At 38.6% G+C, this 23,188-nt stretch overlaps 1 protein-coding gene across 2 annotated transcripts in view; it reads right to left on the reverse strand.

The window, feature by feature from the left end:
• The window catches only part of pde4b (phosphodiesterase 4B), a 352,571-nt gene that overhangs the window by 291,795 nt on the left and 37,588 nt on the right, over positions 1 to 23,188 (reverse strand). The window contains exons 2-3 of one of the 2 annotated variants that reach the window (XM_003226759.4): positions 6,511 to 6,606; positions 2,608 to 2,843 (exon numbers count right to left, since the gene is read on the reverse strand). In XM_003226759.4, the coding sequence (XP_003226807.1) occupies positions 2,608 to 2,843; positions 6,511 to 6,552 (278 nt within the window). In that variant the 5' untranslated portion in view covers positions 6,553 to 6,606. Of the gene's footprint in view, positions 1 to 2,607; positions 2,844 to 6,510; positions 6,624 to 23,188 lie in introns of both variants that reach the window. The other variant, XM_008119709.3, reaches the window with a different exon arrangement.

A 23,188-nucleotide genomic window follows, 5' to 3' on the forward strand; every position in this document is an offset into this window, starting at 1 on the left:
CTATATTTGACCTCATCTGAAAGGTCTGCTTCTGAACTATATTCTTCACTTGTTTTTATTGTTTTTATATATTTCTTTAATAAAATTATTAGATAGAGTCTGGCCTCTGAGCATGGTTATTGGTGTTCTGCAGCCTGGGTCCTGACAAATCCAGTCACCGATCCCACATTTACTTTTTTTTAGAAGGAGGAACAATAGTTCTATTCTTAACAAATGCTATCTGCCCCTGCTATAAAAATTATTGTGGTTTTGTTCCCAGTTCTTTATTAAATTGCAGATGTTTTACTTGTTCCTCAAGCACAGTAAGTTGCTTTAATTAATTTTAACTCAGCTAAGAGTGCATGGATGAGTAATGGCAAAGATATATGGCAAAACAGCTCTAACACAAGCTACCTAAAAATACAAAAACCTAAGTAAATTAGTGAAAGTAATATAAGAATATGCTTATTCTGACTGCAGTGATATTTATATTTATGAGATATCCAGTAGAAAACCTATGACCCTCAATAGAAAGGCCAGTTTCAGAACCAAACCTTCTTATACCGAAACCAGATGTCTGACTACTTGTACCTAGCTCAAGAATAATTGTTTTCATCTGGCCTTTAGAATCAGGATTCAATAACAGTCAACTTGGGAAAAATAACTTTCTACAACTGGTTAAAATTTCAAAAAATTACGGAGTGCAATACCTTACCTGAAACAATAATAGTTGAGTCACAATCTATTGTGTATCCCCCCAAAAGATCTTTAATATTGCTAATTGATTTTTCTTTAACACTCACCATTAGCATAACTGTATGTAGTTACAAAGTTACATAGCATCATAAAGTTACATTTTTTTGCATCTCATTTTTCTCTTCTAAGGGATCATAACGGTGCTCCATGCAGTCATGCCGGCCACATGACCTTGGAGGTGTCTACGGACAACGCCGGCTCTTCGGCTTAGAAACGGAGATGAGCACCAACCCCAAGAGTCAGACATGACTGGACTTAACATCAGGGGAAACCTTTACCTTTTAAGGGATCATATAAACATTTGGAATGTATATAAATAAAAGCAATTAATGAATATGTCTGATACATTTGTAGGGATGATCACATCACCCTGATGTACTAAAAGTAATGAACAATCTTGCAATATTTCACTGCTAAGATTCTCAACAGATATAACATCATTTTATACACATAATATTACTGGATAGGTCAATTCATAAGCTTTAAGAGCAAAACAATGTGTAAACATAATGAATAGAGTTCAATCAACTTAATCCTTAGTCCCAGCTTCAGCTCATCCAATAAACTAATGAGTACTTATTAAGTCAATGTTCATGTAAGTTCAACTGGTGCCATGTGAGTACTCAATTTAGAACTAACTATAGAGGGTAATATTTCTTCCCACAATTGAAGGAGGCAACATCTACTCAATCTCCATTCGTCTTTCAGCCCTTGTATCATTTCCCATGATGTTCTGAAGTCTCCTTCAACTCAGAGCCGTTCTACACAGTCACTATAATGAAGTTTGAAGCCGGCTTGAGGGTGGGGTGTCCGCAAAACTTACATTCCCAATATGCATGCTGCAGCACACATCAATCCAGAAACAGCCTATTAAAACTCACCAGAAAGTCCAGATTCAACCAGATAATGTGCTGCAGCTGATCAGAGTATATTCCATGCTGGGCTCTAAAACTGGGGAATCCCAAATGAAAATGGATATTTTTCTTACGAAAAATACTGCATTTTCTCGCAGCTGTCTAGCCACAGACACTGCAGACACCGAGTTTGTTTCTGATCCACAATCAGCAGCTATTGTGGCCTCCATCCCAGCCTCAAACTGGTTCCTGGGGCAATTGTGTAAGCACTCCACAATGGATCTGGTTTTGTTTAATCTACAATGTTCCCTCACTTATTGCGGGGGTTATGCTCCAGGACCACCCGCAATAAGTGAAAATCCGCTAAGTAGGGACACTATATTTATTTTATGTGTGGAGGAGAGCAAACCACAGACCACTTACTACAATGCAGTCTGTACTTTATTTTAGCAGTTACAATATACAATACACCAACAGAGAAGAATGGAAGCTAAATAATCCTTTTTTATTTCCAACCCGTCCCTACCTTCCCCCCCTTTATTTATCCCTTTCCATGTTTCCAAAACCCTTTGCACATCGCAAAAACCTGCGAAACAGCGAAAATACCACGAGAAATGTGTACATTAATATTAATTGAAAACCCGTGAAACAGCGAGGGAGTGAAAAATTAACTTTGAAGTAGCGAGGGAACACTGTACTTCCAAAATGGATTATACTGTCTGTGTAGAACCATCCTCACTAGAGTAGATAAGTAGAAGGATAGGAGATTGTACAGGGAAACGAAAAATTAGCTAAACTCATAGCTTTCCAGTATTCTGATCCAGTTGTACTGAATCAGAAATGTTCAACAGACAAAACATGTTGATCCAACTATAAGCAACACACTCAAATCATATGACTAGCTATGTATTAGGCACCACTTTTTCTTGAAAAGAAAGCAAATCTTCGCTATATGAACCTTCATGATTCATTATGAGAATGAAACTTCTCCAGTGAAATCTTTCTCCAAGCAACTCACCTATCCTGATAAGTGGTGATGGCAATGCTGGGAAGGTTCAGCAAAGGCAAAGTTGTGGGTCTAGAAATGTTCTCTCTGTCTGGTGTTCTTGCACTTCCACTTTGTCTTTGGGACAGTGGTGGTAACAGTAAGTTACCAGAGCAGCATCTTCTTCCTCTCCAGAGATCTATACCAAGAGTGTTGCTAGATGCACTGTAGGACTTGCTGAGACCACATTCTAAGTAATCTTTAGCATTCTGCAGGCACAAGCAGAAAATTCAGTTATAAAGAAGGCTGTGATTTATAACATGAAATATTTACTTCAATGACAACTTTGAAAGCACACTATTAAATCAAAGAGAAATCATATGCATATTAAAATCACATAAAACTCACATATATCCGCTATTTTAAATAAAATAAGAAAATATTCACTCTAATACAGTTTAAAGATGCACAACTGATGTCAAAAAGTGGTGCAGTGACAAAAATTTGCATTTGCAGTAACACAATATAAAATGATTGCAAAGATGATCACAGATATCTTGACCTTGTGTGCTTTCCATCTACATAATCATTAAGCCAACAGGAAACTGAAGGTTACCTGGGAAGGCCAAGAGCTTGAACACTGTTCCCAGCCTAAATATCTCAGCGTCACCTTAGATCTAACATTAAAATTTAGAAAACACTGTGTGAACACCAAGCACTAGCTAGCTGCACGCAATAACATCCTGTGGAAACTTACTAATAGTGCATGGGGTACAGACCCAAAATTAAAAAGAGCATCAACCCTGGTCTTGTCTTACCCAACTGCTGTATATGCTTGCCCCATCAGACATAAATCTGCCCACGCAAAGCAGGTAAATATAGCACTGAATGAGACATGTAGAATAATCAGAGGATGTCTTAAACCTACACCTGTTGATAGACTCTATAACAGGCATGGGCAAACTTTGGCCCTCCAGGTGTTTTTGACTGCACCTCCCACAATTCCTAACAGCCTACCGGTTGTCCAAAACACTGGAGGGCCAAAGTTTGCCCATGCCTGCTCTATAAGCTAGCTGGCATTGCCCCCCCCCCCCCCCGATGTTCAATGAGAAGTTGCTGCTCATTGTGAGAGAAATAAGGTTGAACACTGTGAAAGCCACCCACTATGTGGCTATCAGCATCCTCCCAGTACACTTAAATCAAGGAAAAGTTTTACGAGAACCACCACTCCTTTAAATGTTCCTCCAACAACAAGAATATCCCTGTGGGCAGCAAAATCAGGCAATCCCAACTGGATGCCCCCCCCCAATGGTCTGCCTCCAGGGGCAAACCAAGAATGGGCAACTTGGAAGTCCCTGAACAGACTCAGAAGTGGATTTGGCCGATCAAAAGACAACCTGGCAAAATGGCACTACCTAGAAGAATCCTCCACTTTGTGCGATTGTGGAGCAGAACAAGCAACTCAGCATCTGTATGCTTGCCCACAGTGCCCTGCCTGATTCACAGAGGAAGAACTGTTTAAAGCTACAGACAATGTTTTCACTGTTGCCCATTTTTGGTCTAAAACTATTTAGCTGCTTGTGATCCCTTTTTATCAGTTTTAAACTTATTTATTTATGCAATGCTTTTGGCACAAAATAAATAAATAAATCTTGACATCACACTGAAAACCCAAGTCCGTGTGCACCACATACTGATTTCTAGTTAACTGGAAATTACCAGTAGTTAGTTATTTGAAAATGACCAATAATTCCCTAGTAAATTAGTTATGTGAACATAGACTACAGTTTTCCCAGATATTTCAAATCTTCTAGATTAAAGCACATAGCAAGATGGTATATATTATAGATAATATATATCATCTTGCTATGGTCTTTAATCAGACATTCTATCTAGTAGCTTGAAAACAGGAATTTAGAAACCAGAATTTGGAGGAGAGTTGACTATGAAAGCTTCTACCCTGAATAATAACTGTGATATAGGAAGAAGCATTTCAGCACCTTACTGACTAAAAATACCAACTGAGAGCTTCTCCCTCCTTCTCACTTTCTTACAGCTATTAACCTTTCATAGCTTTGCTGCTTGATGTTTTGAAATTGCTGACATCTATATAAAAGGGAAATGGGAGCAGAATGTATTTATCTAGTTAAGTAATTTTATTCAGCCTAATCATCAGTCTAGAACAGATGTGGGAGGAAAATTTTATTCATATGAGTAGAAAAATCTGCATGTTTTTAAAATTACAAATATGCAGGAATGTTCTTTTAATGCTCATAACAAAATCTTACTTCCACTGATCATATTTCCTTCTGAAAAGACTTTATTTTCATAATAAAACAATGGTGCCCACAACCAATATTTAGGCTATACTTCTTATAATCCATGCTGACCCAGATTGCTGGAAGCTGTATTTCAAAATATCTTGAGGACATCTAGTCAAGGAATATTGTTCTAGATCCATATCACAGGGTAAGCTTTACTGTATTGCTTCTGTTAATATCCCTCAGATAGTTTTTCAGAACAGATAAACTATGCAATTATGTTGGCATCCAAGTTATTTTTTGTAGAATACAAAATAGAATACAGTGTCAAGTGTACCTAAGTATAAGATTGATTCCAATTTGTGGTAGCCCTCAAAAAAGCATTAATAGGTAGTCCTACCTTTAAATGGTGGATTAATGTTATAGCACAGCAACATTAGACATCATTGGTACTGCAAGAGCTGAAAATTGTAGGTTCAATATGTATTTAGGGAAATAAGTGTTTGAAGTGGGAAGTATGTCTGCACACGTAACCATGTTGTGTGGGCAACAGAACTAGAAACAGGCAATTAGATTTTCCTTGTGAATTTCCTTGCCTGAAATATTGTTTCCTTGTTTGTGTGGGCAGCAGATGTATAGGCAGACAATTAGATTTCCCTTGTATGTTTCTTCTTTAGCATGTCTGAATCATTGTCTCCTTACCTATGGGCTACTATTTTCAGGTCATGCTCTACTTTTCTTTCTGCCAACATTTGTCTTATTCATGCCTTCCTCGTGTAACTAATCAGAAGGTCATTCTCTGTCTTTGTATTGTCATTAATAAATGCTTTCTCCTCACCTATGGCAGCCTTTGATGGTGATGCCAAGCAGTCAGCTTTCACAGAAAGCCAATAAATGCCAAGAGAGGTAAGCTCTTCTAGACTGTAACTCTGGCAGCTGCATTTAAGACACTCCAGACTTAATGTGCATACTTGGTGAACCTAGGTTTCTCAGAGCCATAAGCAAGCAAATATCCATATCCTTGCACATTCTGATCCATTGTGGCTGGAAAGAAGGTCCCTCTCTATTCAACTGGTACTGCGGAGACCTGTGAGGGACCGAAGATCATCCAGGCACAGCGACATCATGCTTCAGTCTTAGGAGTTAGTGAGAGGTCCTCCTTCCTTTCCTACTGCCATTGCACTGGCCTTTGAAGGGAAGAAGTGGAATCAGGCACCGCATATAGTGGCTTCTGAGAGGTCCTCCCTTGATTTCAACTGCCACTACTGAGGACAAAAAGCAGCCAGCATCTATGAAACTTAATCCCCTCCCATTGCCATCCCCTTTTTTCTTGTGTGTTGGGTTTTATTATATTGCAAAGGTGGGGAACTGTCAAATTAGCAATTTGTAAGATGCTCTAGGAGCCATTTCAGATAAAGGGTGAGTTATAAGTGCTCTAAATCAATACATGTAATAAATACTGTCATTGAAAGAAATACATTATTAAATGGAGCAAGAAATGTGTGATTTTTTCCCCACACCTTAAGGAAGATCATTTTGCTAGTCTCAATCCTCTGAAATATACCTTAGTATAAGTATCTGCACTTGTGGTAAGCTACAATGATTAACAAGCCAGGAAAGCTATCAAAATAGATTTTGGTTTATAATGAAAAGTAAACAGTACATGTGCACTTACTCCTTCTGTGGTGACCGCCATCACACTCCGGCTTTTCTTCATGATAGCAATGGCAAATTGTTCTGCCTATATGCAGGATTGTTTCCAAATACCTTCCTGCCAAACCGATAAACCTAAGAAAAAGAGAAGAAAAACACGCTACTTAATCCTTATTTATTTATCACCCGTTTTACAGTAACCATTTTTGTCTCCATATGCCATTTATCATAGGCACAGAAAAAATATAGATGTGTCCATTCTGCAAATTTGTAAATATCACATTTAGAAATCAAGAAGATTAATGGAATTTGATTTTATAATACTGACATCCAAAGTAATATGAGAGAGAGAGAACAAGGATGAGGGGGAAAGTCTGAATTCTTAATGGATTCTTACTATATAACAGTTATTCAGAGACTACAGGTTGAATATAGATTTAATGGAAACTACAGCAAGTCCACTGAAATCAGTAATATAACCTAATCATGATTTATTAAACTATTTTGATTTTAAGATAGGGTGTATCTATTTTACTTATCATCGCGTTTGGATCCAACCCCACTTGTACAGGTTTAATAGAGATAGACAAATAAGAGTTTGGAACTCCCTTAGCACCTAGAGAATGTTTTTATAATTATCTTTAACCAAATTAGATTCAGATTTAAACTTCCCACACATTCAACAATACCAGCATAAATACAGATCACTAGACCAGTGAAGGTGATGGTGGCATATAGTTTTCTGATTGACATCTCTAGTTTCCCATCAGGGAGCAATAAATCCAAAGATCTCCTTTTACTTCCCGGAAAGAGAGTTTTCAGGGAGAGGCTCTGAACAGAAATGGTTTTAGTTACTCCTTGACTGTGTTCACAGAAGCATCATAGAATCATAGAATCATAGAATAGTAGAGTTGGAAGAGACCACATGGGCCATCCAGTCCAACCCCCTGCTAAGAAGCAGGAAATCGCATTCAAAGCACCCCCGACAGATGGCCATCCAGCCTCTGCTTAAAAGCCTCCAAAGAAGGAGCCTCCACCACGGCCCTGGGGAGAGAGTTCCACTGTCGAACAGCTCTCACAGTGAGGAAGTTCTTCCTGATGTTCAGGTGGAATCTCCTTTCCTGTAGTTTGAAGCCATTGTTCCGTGTCCTAGTCTGCAGGGCAGCAGAAAACAAGCTTGCTCCCTCCTCCCTATGACTTCCCTTCACGTATTTGTACAGCACTCGAGGTCTTTGGTTTTCTAGAATGGCTTAAATATCTGTTGAGTGGATGACTTACACTATACTCATTGAGTTGTGCACCTCAAGAAAATCTTTTATTGCTTAGTCGACCCCTCAACCTTCAAGCTGAATTAACCTGTCCTTTTCATCTCTTACTTTATCTTTCATTTCCCAGTACACAAAAATCATCACATTCGTACTAAATATGAGAAATGTTGTCATCTTATAAGAGGGAACCATTTATAACTATAAAGTCTATCATGCCAGTATCCATTATCAACTCAAATAGTTTGCAGACACTTAGCTTCTGTTTCTCTTTGCAGTGAAGGATGTACATCTGACTTTGCCCACACTGCTGCCTACTCTGTCTAATAGCTACTTCCAGAACCAAGCTACAGTGATGAGGATTCTTGGCTCTGAAATGAAGAGCAACTAGGACTCAATGCTCATCTCTGAGGGAGAGCTTCACAATAGGTTTCTTTCTGTTAGTTTTCTGGGCTATATGGCCATGTTCCATACAGCCCAGAAAACTCACAGAAGCCCAGTGATTCCGGGCATGAAAGCCTTTGACAACACAACTTCACAAAAGTGTTTAGTGATTACTATACTTGAAAATGTGTGAAAATACACACATATAAAATACAGATTCCCACATGCCTGATAACAATTTATGTGTCCCTTGCCCCAGCCTCTGTTTTGGTGTCTTCAGAAATATCCATCCATATTCTGTCTAACTCTCTTTGTAAAGGTGCATACATTGCAAAATTCAGAAGCAAATAATTAAAAGTAATTCATTATCTAGTACTTAGAGTTTTGAACAGCATTCCCGATTAAACAACAATTTCCCATCATTTTAGTTTAATAATGTTAATTTTTCCAAAACTAGTTTTATGGCATTTCCTTAACTTTTTAACATTTTCATTTAAATGCACATAACAGAAAGCTTGCTGTAATTTATTATCTTAAATGCAGCAAACTTCGTACACTATGTGTGGTAGGCCTTGATTCATCTTTCAGACCTTGATAAATAAAAATGTGGCCTTCAAATTAGACTTTTCTTCCTCCTTTATCTGGAAGCAAGAAAAATGTATGATGGCAACTCTAGATCTAATTATTGTGCCGTCGCGCCTGGGGCTGTACTCTCTTAGTGAAAGAGGCATGGACGTGACATCTTTCCCCAGGCTTCTTTTGACTTCTTTATCTTTAGGAGAATATGGGCTTGGCAAATTCAAGGCCCTTCCACTCCTTCTTTTCCCTTCTTAGCACTTCTGGAAGGCTTCTTTCAGCAGTTCTGGAAAAGAAGGCTTCTCTCTCAGTACTTCTGGAAAAGAAGACTCCTCTCAGCACTGTGCCGTCGCGCCTGGGGCTGTACTCTCTTAGTGAAAGAGGCATGGACGTGACATCTTTCCCCAGGGGATTGCTTCTTGCCCTCCTTTAGGGAAACTGGAACTCCCAAGGACCAAAACACTGTAGTTAACTCAAAAACTGGGTTTATTGTTCACAAAGGGGGTAAAAGAAAATATACATTACAGTCTTTGATTGTTTAAGTCCATGAAGCTTGTCCAGATCCCTCTTTCTCTGGCTGTGAATGCCGGAGCAAACTCAGCCTCAGTCCAATGACCTATATCTGAAGACAAGAGTCTTCCTCTGTTGCCAAAGGACTGATGTGAAGGCGCTTGAGACTCCTCAACGTTGTTCAGGTTGGCCCTGAACATGAAGTGTGAGTCCCAAGGGTAAGAACCTCAGAATTGGTGCTGAGAGGTAACTTTTGAAGGGCTTTTTGAGCCAAGCCTCTCTTTCACGTCCATCCGATAGAGAACTTGCTGACGGAATGAAAAGGAGGAAACACAGTCCTACTCCAGGAAGAGGTGGAGCCAAACAGTTTTGCTGAGTGAGCAATATAACAGGTACAAACAACATTGATTGACAGATATAAATAACCAATCCAACTACATTTACAGGGTAAGGGCAAAATCAGGCATGATACAACAATTCAAATCTTGCAACTTATAGTTCCAACACATAGATGGCGCCACTCGCGCCGTCACAATTATCATTTGAGAGATGAACAAGGGTGTCCTGGAGGATTTTTCCAGGAAGGGGGAGCAAAGCTACATAAATATAAGGAAGCATTACTTGTGTGCTGGGCACAGATTGCTACAACACATTTCTACATTTTTCGTATGTGTATGCATGCACATATGCTTTCATCTTTAGTGTCACATTCAATGACATTTAGAAGCCTACAAACACTGGGAGCAGAATCCTAAAAACCTAAAATTGGACAACGTTAAAGCAGAACACAGAAGGCATTGTGAAGTCTAATAAAAGTCTACGTGGGACAAGGGATATATTTTGAAATTTAAGGAGACACACATATATGAAAAACACAACATGTATTCAGACTTTACAACTATTACTGCCTATCTCTACAACTTGTACAACTCTATAACTTTCCAGAAAAAGAGTTCCATTGTCTACAAAGAGCTATTTCTTGGGAACGTTCATTCGTTTCACTGTACCTGGAAATCTACTTATGTTTGAAAATTACTCCGAATACTCTGATAGTTTATTTGTGTGGCCCAAAGCAGTGGCCAAAGCACAGGGCATCATCTGTGGTGAATATAATTAGTATCGAATCAATATTCCAAGTCTCTATTCACAGACATGAAAAGTGGAAGGCAGCAGGAAAAGCGGAAGACCACATTACAGATAGGTTCAAGCAAGCAAGCCATTGACCTGAGTTTGCCAGACCTGGGCAGGGCTGTTGATAAGAGGATTGTCTTAAAGTTCTCTTATTCTTAGGGTAGTTGCAAGTCAAACCAACATCAGAAAATATCAACAGGAATTAAACTATGAATTTCATTTATTGAAGAGGATCCACTGCAGCTAATGACAAAGACCTGCATATATTGCACAGAAGCTTCAAAATATTTGACAAGTCATTCACATCGGTTAATTTCTTTCTTTGTTCTTATTCCAGTCATTCTGTTCTTTAGTATAGAATAGATGTAGGTTTTATCTTGAAATCTTGAAAAGAGCGCATGATCTAGATGAAAAGGAAAGTTCAACACTGTCCTGTCAAGTGTTTCAAAAGGAAAAAGAAGAGAGGTAGTTATGGTTTCTGCTGCTAGAGGTCAGTGCTTGAAATAAGATGACCAAAACCTCATTATCTACCTCCTGTTTAAAAGCCAAATTTCATTAAATCCAACAGGAAGAAAATATCAGTCATAGGTAGATTTAAAATAAAATAATTATCACCTCTAAATGATGGCCAGCATGCAGTGAAGGACCAATTTAATGTTGTCATTTGTTTTGAGGGCAATTTTGTTTGAGGCTGTTGCAGCATTGCAGATTCACAGGAACCAACCCAGCACTAAATATGGTAGATTTCTGATCCACACAAGGTCTTTAAATGCAACTGAAGCAATATTTTCAAGGAAAAACTAATTTTGCTATCCTTTTATAGTGATGTCTTTGGAAGTTTTGAAGCCTTTACAACGTTTACATCAAAAGCAAAGGGTTATAATGTTACAAGAAAATAATACCAATCAGAGTAACATAGCATATCATAACGGACAATTGAGGGATAAAGACAAAGTCCTAGAAAAATGAATTAATAGTAAAGTTTAGGAAAGAAAGGATTGCAATGAAAAAGATGATGATGGTGATTATGTTTATTTACACCCTGCTTTTTCTCTCCACAAGGAGAGTCAAAGCAGCTTATCTGATCATACAGACTTAATTATAACATTTCCCAGCTGGATTCACATTGAAACCATCCAATTTTCTAATAACTATCAGGCTTCAGGACTGTTGATAACTTTTGACATAGAAAACTGGTAACTTGACTTGCTTTCACTCAAGATTTAAAATAATTTACTTCAATGACTTCATGGCACACTGAAAACTTCACAAACTGCAAATCCATAAAGAAACAGTTTAGTTTTACAGTTCTCTAGAAATCGGTCTTCCTATGCAATGGCCGGCCACAGTGAGGTCTTAAAACTATAATTGCTTAAGATTTCTAAATGTAATAATACTTATTTAATTCTACTGTAATATTAGAAATAATTTTAAAATGTTAACCTGCCATATGTTTGGTTAATATCAAAACTCAAAAAAGGAACCCAGTAGTTTGTAGGATACTAACCTTTATGGGACCTTATCAGTGTAGGAAATGGAAACAAAGGCAATTCTAGCAGAGCCAGATGCAAAACAGCCAATAGCCCTCTAGGAATTACACCCAGGTCCCACATGGTGCCACAATTATATATACATTTCAACTGTTTTCCATAATTTGCCCAATTTGTTGGTGAAGAGACACATCAAAATCCTCTTCTTTGCTGCCGAAAATCTGCTCTTTGGCTGACCCATCAGTATACTGGACTATTGAATTGATCTGCTTGCCTATCAGTAAATCTAACTACCTTTCTGTGAGTATTAACACATACTATATGCTATAGGTGATCACTCATGGCTGAGTATGATTGTCTTCCAAGAGTAGAGTCTTGGCGGTGGGTCTGTAAGTGACTGAAGGGTGAGGAATCTGTAAGTGACTGGATTCACATTGTCTTTTGAAGTGAGAACATACATTTCCAGATAGAAGACAGTCACAACAAGAGTTTGCTTGATGTGCATGCCAATCAGCACCTTTCTTCCTATTGCTTTCTATTCATGCCTCCTCAAAATCCATCGCACTATTGGTAACAACTGACCTACGGTCAGAATGCTCGAGAGTCAGGGCTTCTCAGTTCTTAGTGGTTACACCACATTTTTTAAGGTTTGCTTTAAGCCGACCTATAAATCTCTTTTGCTGTTCACCCAATATTCTGTTTTCCATTCTTGAGAATAGAGCAACTGCTTTGGGAGAAGGTGATCAGGCATTTGGACAAAGTGGCAGGTCCAGCAAAGTTGACAGCAGAGGATCATCGCTTCAATGCTAACGGTCTTTGCTTCTTCCAGGACACTGATGTTTGTCTGCCTGTCGTCTTCCCCAAGAGGTCTGTAGGATTTTTCACAGACAACACTGATGGAATCTTACCAGAAATTGAGAATGACATTTTTGCACAGTCCATAGTCCAATAGGTTATTTCAACAGCAGTAGGAAGCTTCCCATCAAATGTAGAATCATAGCTATTAAGATAGAAAATAATGTTGGAGCAATAACATATACCTGTTTGACAGTTGACATTACCTAAATTTGCTTCAAAAATAAGTAATTTTTAATGTGTTCTCCATCTCCATGAATGTTTATAACCTAAAGGAAACATCTCTGTGCATAAAATGTCTTAATGTGATTTTAAAAACATGAACACCCAATCAACTTTCATTAAAATATTTCCTAGAATCATTCAGAATACTTAGGCAGACTGCAGTCATGCATCTCCTTTCCCTGGCAATCTAATCATTAAAATGGAGAATAACAACATTAGTTTCCTCTAAAAATTCCAGTAACTCCTTGATCTCTAACAGAGGGGCACAATTATACTGTCATTGTTCTTCATTCCTTTTAGCTATTATAAGAAAATCAATATTAATTTAAACATATTGCATTGCTTCCTGTTGCAAAGTTTAAAGATAAACTGAAATCAAAAGTATTTCATTCAATATTCTGACAATTAAAACATAACCACCATACCCATGCAACTTAAACTAAAATAAACTTTGTCAGTGCCTTAAAATAATGCAAAATTGATTTTAAAAACATAGCTGTAAAAGTTTGTATTTATTATGCTACCTATTATGTCAGAGTGTCTGCAACTAAATGCTCTGCATTCACACAAAGGCTATTTTTCATTCAAATGAACACTGGAGTTCTGTTTCCTACCTTTCTCTTGTGTCACAAAGTGTCTCTCCAAAGGCTATTACTGAAGGTTAAAGGACTCTCTGAAACTACAATGCCTTGCATAAGCCTTTACAGACAACCTTGATTTTTTCATATATTTTTATTACAATCTGAAATAGAACTGGACTGAAATTAATAAAATGAAAGCCAGCAGACACAAATGTAAAATTCTACATCTATGCTGTAGAAACTAAATGCACAGCTATAGTAAGGGAATACCTAGCAGTACTACACGTGAAAATGACTTTTGTGTTATTGCTAGACATGAGCCAGCTGTATGATGCTGCAACAACAAAAAAGGGAGGGGGGCAAATTCATGTGGATGTGTAGGTATAAATGGAGAAACGTCTGCATTTCTGGATCATCCGTACATAGGCCTAATTAAGCTAGAGCCACTGAATCAACCGTTGATTGGTAAGTCTAGTTTCTTTCTCTAGAACCCTGAGATTAGCAAGATGTATAATATACTATGCCATCTTGAGCATAACTAATTTCATCTAATTTTGCAAACTAAGCAAAACCAGGATTAATTAGTACTCAGGTGGAAAACAGGCAGGGAATACAGGGACTTTCAAAGAAGGCTATGAAAAAAAAATCCTGTCAGGAAGCCTACAGAGATGCTGCTCCCTATTGAGCTTAATGGGGCCACTAGCTTTGCCTTCTACAAGATTTGCAAGAGATTTTGTGAACTGTTATCAATAACACTAGTCCACTGATAGTATCATGGGAGTAAAGACTCCTCCTTCTCCCTTTCCTGAGTCATCCTCAGAACATCCTAATGTCACAGTAAGTCCCATTGATCCTAATAAATCCCATAGATTTCATGTACCAATTTTCTTTCTGCCTTCACTTGATTAGATCCATAAACCTTTAAAGAGTTGTGAAAGATGTCAGGCAAATGGACTGTTTAGTCCTCAGGTGTGAAAGCAATTATGTCTTTTTCTTCATTCGTCCTGACACATTTTAAAGACAAATAAAGCTTACACTTTAATGGGTAGAAAGATGCTTCCACAGAGTACACATAACCTTTGGGAAAACAAAGGTTTTGCCCATGAGTACATATTTCAATATGTTTATTACAGTATGATCACCTTTATCCACAACATCCAGAGTTTCACTTACTTGCACTCCAAATAATATTCCTTCAGGAGTGTTTGCAAGGTTTTATAGGCCATCCAGTGTGATATTTAATTAGCTACTCCCATTATGTGACAAAAGCATAGATCTATACCATCTATACTATGGAGGACCTTCTTACAGCAACACCAGCAGCACTCCAAGTTGCCCACTACTGGTCAAATGACATTCAGTATAATGCCAAGTTGTTGTTGTTGTTGTTATGTTTTTTTAACTTTGTGTTTTCAAATCTACTGTAACTTGTACCCTTGGTTCGCTTCTGACACAATAAATAAATTGATCTATATGTTTGGCCATATAGTGAAGACTAGTTAATGAAAGAGTACTTCCTGCATGCTTTTTAGAAGAAACTTTTAATTGGTCACTGGAAAGTTCAAAATGATTTTACTTATTTTCCTAATCTGGTTGATTCCATTCACATACTGTCAGATGAAACATGTTAAGCTGTGTTTTGTTTTTGTTTTTCTGTAGTGAGTAACCTATCCTTATTTTACTATGTTATTTCTGTCTCTAGTGTCATTTTTTTAAAGAAGCTATGCCCAAGAACACATATTTTAATAATTGAGGTATACCTGTACTCTTAGTGTTATTAGTTTTGACCTGAATGTACAAATGATAAGCTGCAGACTGCAGTTCTTACGATGAATGCCAGCCTCACATGTTGGCAAATCCTGTCATGCTGTGTCTAAAGCAACTGAAGTTCAGTCTCTCCACAGCTATTTAAACTATTAATGCTCTTCCTGCAAAACAGAAACATACCCCCTCTATTCTAAATGTCATAATTAGTAGGCAGGATTAAAAACACAGCACCACTATTACCCGGAAAAAAGATAAAGGCCACCCAATTTCCAGTAATTCCTTTCCCACTGAAACATGTAAGGTACAACATGTAATATTGTGCAAAAATATAAAACATAGAAAGCACCAATTAATTAATGTGTAGGTGCCCTTGCAACCTGCTAAATTATGAAACAGCATCTATTTTAGGAGCATTTGTTGTCGTTATTTTCTGTCTTTATCTGGGGCACTTCCAGATATCAGCTTACTTGTTGATGATAACAACCAAGTTAAAAACAACATATGAAATAACAGAAGTGATTAACAGTTGTGTGCATGCTGGTGCGTCCGTACATGCGTTACCACAAACATTTACGCAGATCATGATAGTTTGGGGGGGGGGTGATTTCAAACTTAAAACAGATCTGAGAAAGTACAAAAAGGCATTTTTATAGAATCTCACATTTTGCAAGGTGTTTTTGATCCAAGATTAGGATCAAATCTAAAATGTCATGGTGGGAATAGTGAGATAGTGAGATAGGATGTTGGCGGAGAAGCAAAAGAGAAGAAACTTTTTGGGTATGGGGGGAGTCCATCCAAACCTGGCAGAATATTTTCTGAAGAAGAGAGTGGCAGTGTATTTTTCTATACCCTCATCAAATGTTATCCCCATTTGTTTGTAATAATACAGTGCTGGTGTAACATGGGGGAGCACAGCTCAGGGACTTTTCATCAGGTAAATCAATATTAAACCTCCACATGTCGCCAAAGCTGAAACTATGAAATCAGAAATCCAGATGGATATTATGGTTTGTTTTATAGAACTGCTGATTATACAGCTGTAATACCCTTTAAAGCAACCATGTATAAATAAATTGCCAAATGCCCTGAAAGGTTTTCACCCTCAGGTCTGGTTAATGTGCCAAGAGAGTCTTGTGGTCTGGCTCATAATCCTGTTTAGCCACACTTTCTAGACTTAGTCTAATTTCTTTAGCATATCATTACAGAATCTTGCACTGTTCTCCTAGTGCCTCTCATGAAGATATGAGTGTGCTTTTACGTTTGGATGTCTATGGTGTTCACATAGTGTCCTACTAACTAGAAGAATAGGGGAAACTGAGTCTTGAATCCCCTCTATGCAATCTATGATCTGCTTTATAGAGTTGGGAGATCCTCTAGATTGGATATTAGGTTGCAGAAGGAAGAAACAGAATCCCAATTGTGAAAGCAAAAGTCTATCTTTCTGATAGATGTAGCCCATCTTTATGTATAACTGCTTTCTGGGGTTAAGGAGTGTGCATACAATATGCTCCCTCACACATCATGATTAACCATTATACTGCTGACTGTTTCCTGGTTTCTTAGTCACTGTAAACTCATTTGAAAAGTCTATAGGTATTGCAAGAGAGCATAAAAGAAAACATGGACAAATCTACATAGCAGAAGTAGGCATATATATGCCCTAGAAATTTTGTAATGCAAAGACCTTTCATCATTTGATTCAGGAACAGTTTAACTATCTGCTTAATTAAAGGACACTGCAGTAATAGCAATGAGTTGTTCAAGACTATTTTCAGGTAATGTGGACGTTAGAAACACAAACTCCTAAGAAAAATGGATAAAGAGATATTTTAAAACCACCTACCAAATAGTTACTATTCATCACACCACCTGCCTGCTATTTTTATTCACCCAACAGGAAATCAATTATTCTTTTCTGCATGTAGCAGTACGGGTAATCATTAGTGCTAAAAATTCATCTACTGAAGTTACTCATGAGAACATGTGATAACACCAGTTCTTCTTAGAAGAAGAAGAATCATACAATGGGATGATGAAAATGCAAAACATGAAGATGCATCTGGGCCAACAAGGTACGTATTTCACACCAGAGGTAGAAGAGTAAAGCCTTGGCAGCCTAAACAAGCAACTCAAGAATCACATTGCTTTCTTCTTCATGACTTCAGTTCCCAAAATGACAGGGCACTACTCATAACAGCTCATCATTGGACCCAGGGCTGGCTCTGTGATGAAGTTCCAAGTGATTATTACCCCAGAGACATAGACAGAGGGTTACTATGATCAAGCAGACAAAGATGCTTTCCCTGCCAGTGAGCCAAGTCCTGCAACCAAGTCCTGTAGCTTGACGTCAAGTTTATGAGGAGGCACAAAGAGGCAGATTCATGGACATATTTGTTCATGGACATATTTATCCTATCACTGAGAGCATTACTTACTACATGCATATGGTCCCATGTTTGGTCCTTGGTATCATCTCTGGAAAGGTTCTCAGGTAGCAGTTAAAAAGATTTTGATAAGCACAACAACTGCCAAGTAAATAAAATGCCACTAAGCCCGATGGGTGCATGTTCTGGATCTACAGTATTTTGAAATATCTTTGTGTGTCTTTATGACTGCACCATGATTTCTCAAGACAGAACAAGTTATACAACTTTGCATCTGTCTAAAAAATAAACAGAAAAACTAGTTCACCTTGGTTCTAGTGCAGGCATGGGCAAACTTCAGCCCTCCAGGGGTTTTGGACTTCAACTCCCACCATTCCTAACAGCCAGTAGGAACAACTGAAGTCCAAAATGCCTGGAGGGCTGAAGTTTGCCTGTTCTACTGGATCTCAAAACACACATTCTAAGCATCATCTTCATATTCTACAGATAAGGGAAAATAGGGCAGAGAGGGAATAAGGATCATACCCAAGGTCACTCATGATTTTCCCAATGAAGTCCTATAAGAATCATCTTGCCAATGCCATCTTCAAAAATGCTATCAATAAAAATATTTCTAAAATCCTGGGGTCTTCATTGAAACAAAAAAGCAGAGAATAGTTTCATACAATTATTTAATAAACAGGGCACAAGAGATGAATGTCTGCGTAAGTAAAACAACATCTACTTAAAATATACCATCATTTGAAAAGTGCATCCCAGTGAATAGATTTTGGTGTTGTTTCGCATATTTTTAAAGAAAAGAAACATAATTTTAGTTTATTTACCAGTTACATTATATGATGATTGGGAAAGGGGGTATCCCTTTGTTAGTCAGTAATACTCCATTTCACTTGAAGACTGTGTTGCTGAAAGGCCTCCGAAAATGTTTTCAAATTTGTTTGATGGGTTGGTTGAGGAGTTGTTTTGTATTGTTTGAAATATATTTGGATATATGTTGGTGATCTATCTGTAAAGGATTCTTTCATTCTTTATCCTTCAATAAACATGCCTCTGCCTAGGACTGTGGGGTACAGCTAATACTGGCTAAAGCCAATGAAAGTTGCAATGATATATTATCTGAACTATCTCAAGTTACCCACCTTTCACTTTAAGGTTAGCTTTAAAGTGTAGTGGTGTGGATCCAGAAAAAAAAATGAATTCAGGAATACTAGATTAAAATAATGTATTACATCTCCTGTGGCACAGCAGGTTAACCACTGAGCTGCTGAACTTGCTGACTGAAAGGTCAGCAGTTCAAATCTGGGGAGTGGGGTGAGCTCCCGATGTTAGCCCCTGCTTCTGCCAACCTATCAGTTCGGAAACATGCAAATGTGAGTAGATCAATATATACCACTCTGGCAGAAAGGTAATGGTGCTCCATGCAGTCATGCCAGCCACATGACCTAGGAGGTGTCTACGGACAATGGCAGCTCTTCAGCTTAGAAATTGAGATGAGCACCACCCTCCAGAGTCAGACATGACTAGACTTAATGTCAGGGGAAAACCCTTACCTTTACCTATGATACTCTAGTACAGGCATGGGCAATCTTTGGCCCTCCAGGTGTTTTGGACTTCAACTCCCACAATTCCTACCAGCCTACTAGCTGTTAGGAAATGTGGGAGTTGAAATCCAATGCACCCAGAGAGCCAAAGTTTGTCCATGCCTGCTCTAGTACCTAGTCAAATATTAGCATGTTTTAATGTACATTTTCTTGGAGGCACTTGAAAGTTTGCCTCCTCCTTTGCAGAGAAAAGGATTCCCTGATTGTACAGAGACAAAGAGAGGCAGGTACCATCTGGCTCCAGAGCCTGACATGAAAGTCCACATTAACATTAACAGAATATCATATGGAGAGCAAGGGGAAAACGAGGAAACCTGGTTTGTTGGATGTAGTCAGAGGCCCGTGCGGTCTGCCCACAGTCTGATAAAAGACCACTAGGTGCCATAGGGATGTTTATAATCAAATTATAAAATAATTAATTATTCCTTTCCATCATTTAGTAAATAAGACCAAACTGTAAAATGGTAGGTTGTAGTTCTACATATAGATATCACGCTTATCATATATTTTTCTTTCATTAATATGTGCAATCTTTTTTTAAATGCCAACATAACCAGTGTTAATTAGATCTCATGGGACTTAGTTCTAGCTAAAGCCAAATTAGACATTATAATACAATTGTTAAGGTTCCACAACTCTTTACTACTTTCCACCTTCTCCAGTTCTGTAATATCTTCCTTGTAGTATTTAATTGCCAAACATGCTAATCGATATTAAGGCAACCAATATACAATAACATTCAGAGGAAATTAGTCAAAATAGACATTGATTTTGCAGAAATTTCAAAAAAATAGTTATTTTTATGGCCTAATTTATGCCATCACAGACTCTTTGGAATCTTCTGCTAAGGATCAGACTGTGAATTATTCTGAGGCTAGTATTTCATTCCTGTAAAGTCTTCTTTCAGGAAATTGTTGTCAGCATTTCCGAACATGTTTACATATACCAGGTCCTACTTCAATACAGTCTATTCAATGTATAATTTTGTAGCCGCTATGTAATTCCCAGGCAACATAATTTGAGGCCTTAATTCCTAAAATCATGTTTTTATCCCACATAAACCTTAAATCCATTGACAGATGGCAAATAATCCTCGGGTCTTTAGCTGTCATAAGATCTGTCAATAGTTAAACAGTAAATACTCTTTCAGACAATTGTCGACAACAGCTTCTTCATTAATGATATTTGTAAAAAAACAAAATGAGACTTCCAACAGGAAAAGTACTCATACAAAAATATGTGAGTAACCTTAATTCATTTTCATTTATTGTTTAATTATTTTTAAAAGAAAGAAAATATGTTTGCAACACAGAGTTTGCAAAGTTTGGAAACATTATTTTTGGATTATAGTTTTCATCATCCCTTGGTTAAAAGAGCAAGTGTTTATGCTCGCTGAAGGATTTTAGGAGCTATAATCCAAAAGGTCATCTAAATTTTAATAGTATATCCATTTGACATTAGGTTCTTGTCATGTTAGAATCAGCATAGAATTAGGAAACCTCTTCTCCAGAAGACATCTGTAGTGGTTTCAGGTCAAAATAAACATACAGTAAATGAAATGCATATTCTCTATGATTAATCAGTTCCCCAAACACACTGGAATTTGCTGAGATATGTACCTGAGTTGATGTGTAAATTAAGCCCATATTACCTTCCAATGAGAAATAACAAACTAATAACATGCTAAATGCAAGATAAACTGCCCATTAACAGATTTTTCACTACTGGTAGAATATCTCTGCAAAAAAGGACCTCTCATGTTGTGCCGTCGCGCCTGGGGCTGTAAACTCTTAGTGAAAGAGGCATGGACGTGACATCTTTCCCCAGGGGATTGCTTCTTGCCCTCCTTTAGGGAAACTGGAACTCCCAAGGACCAAAACACTGTAGATAACTCAAAAACTGGGTTTATTGTTCACAAAGGGGGTAAAAGAAAATATACATTACAGTCTTTGATTGTTTAAGTCCATGAAGCTTGTCCAGATCCCTCTTTCTCTGGCTGTGAATGCCGGAGCAAACTCAGCCTCAGTCCAATGACCTATATCTGAAGACAAGAATCTTCCTCTGTTGCCAAAGGACTGATGTGAAGGCGCTTGAGACTCCTCAACGTTGTTCAGGTTGGCCCTGAACATGAAGTGTGAGTCCCAAGGGTAAGAACCTCAGAATTGGTGCTGAGAGGTAACTTTTGAAGGGCTTTTAGTGCCAAGCCTCTCTTTCACGTCCATCCGATAGAGAGCTTGCTGGTGGAATGAAAGGGAGGGAACACAGTCCTACTCCAGGAAGAGGTGGAGCCAAACAGTTTTGCTGAGTGAGCAATATAACAGGTTCAAACAACATTGATTGACAGATATAAATTACCAATCCAACTACATTTACAGGGTAAGGGCAAAATCAGGCATGATACAACAATTCAGATCTTGAAACTTATAGTTTGACATATAGATGGCGCCACTCGCGCCGTCACACATGTCATCTGCTTTGACACTTAGTCTGTGGAGGATACCTATTTCACCATCCTACTCTGCAGCCACTAGTAACTGGTACATATTTTTTTCAAAGAAATGCAATACCAGAATTTCCTCTGATTATTCTGGATTCATTGTCGTCAAATGCAAAAATAATTCCACTCTTTTCTGCAGTTCCCTCCAGTCAGGTTTGCCATCAACTTTGATTACTGTTAACCTTCATTAAAATAAATGCAGATTTCCTCTGAACTACTTTATCAGAAGTAGAATTAAATCTGGAGCTTTACACATACCAAAGTAATGGAGCAGATGATGTGGAGCACACTTTGAATTTAAACTCAGCTCAAATAATAGTACATGACACCATCTGAGTTCTGAAAGTGCAGCATTTTTAATGAAGCAGAGAGTATTTGAGGATTGGGACATTCATAATAAGGCAGGAATGAAGGGGTAGGAGGAAATGGCCATATAAGTAGGTACGAGCAGGCCAGGTACACAGCCGATGGGTTATCACATGATTTCCCCGAAATCATGTGTTTTGAGAGAAACGAAAGTAATGATGAAATGTAATACTGCACCACAAATATGCACCAATGGTTTGATATGTGGGCGGTCGTAAACCGAACCCATTGAATTGTATAAATAGACACTTGACCCTGTCGGCGGGGTTCTCCCTTTTCAGCACCTAGTTGTGCGTGGGATGAACCTCTGCAGCTGCATGAACTTTAGTAAACTGCTTTATTTGGAAAAAACTCCAGTTGTCTGTCTCCTACTTCCACTGCGTCCGCACAGACACACGAGAAGCCGAGAAGAGGGGAAGTCTGGCTTCCGCTACATTTTTGGTGACCCCGACGTGATTCCACAATAAGACGGGCCAGGAGGTCGGAGACGGATCCCGTTGGCGGGACGGTCCCAACTCGGCGGTGGGGGCCGGAGGCAACTACCGTGAGACGAGAAGGGGCCCCTGAATATTGCAAGACCGGCTGCGGTACTTGCCTCTGATGCCAATGCCGGCCGACAGTGGGAGCTGCAACACCAGCGAGGTTCCATAGAAACCAGCCAGGAGGAAAAGGATGCAGGGAAAAGTCCAGGGGTGAAGGTTGGTCCGACGTCTACAGAAATCTGGCAAGTATAGTGGTTAAATGAGACACTAAGGGAACACCGGCGCCGGGAGGGACACACAAAGGTTCCCAGGGAGGTATAAAGGGGTTCTGTCTTGTGATTCCTGACGCATACCGTTGAGTGTCCGGGTGCCCAGGCCAAGGCAGTCCCCTCTATTAGGCAGGATGGGAGGCAGTGGGTTCAAATCCACCACCCCATTACAGTGTATGTTAGACAATTTCGGCTCAGTTGCAAGTAGAGCCATAGAAGGAATTCCCCAGAGAACAAGACTTGTGAGGGTGCCCCAAGACCAAGTCGTGCAGGACTCATGAGGATGCAAATCCATTCAAGATTGAGTCGCAACTCCC

The sequence above is a fragment of the Anolis carolinensis genome, chromosome 4, assembly GCF_035594765.1.
Source record: "Anolis carolinensis isolate JA03-04 chromosome 4, rAnoCar3.1.pri, whole genome shotgun sequence".
In the NCBI taxonomy this organism is placed as follows: domain Eukaryota; kingdom Metazoa; phylum Chordata; class Lepidosauria; order Squamata; family Dactyloidae; genus Anolis; species Anolis carolinensis.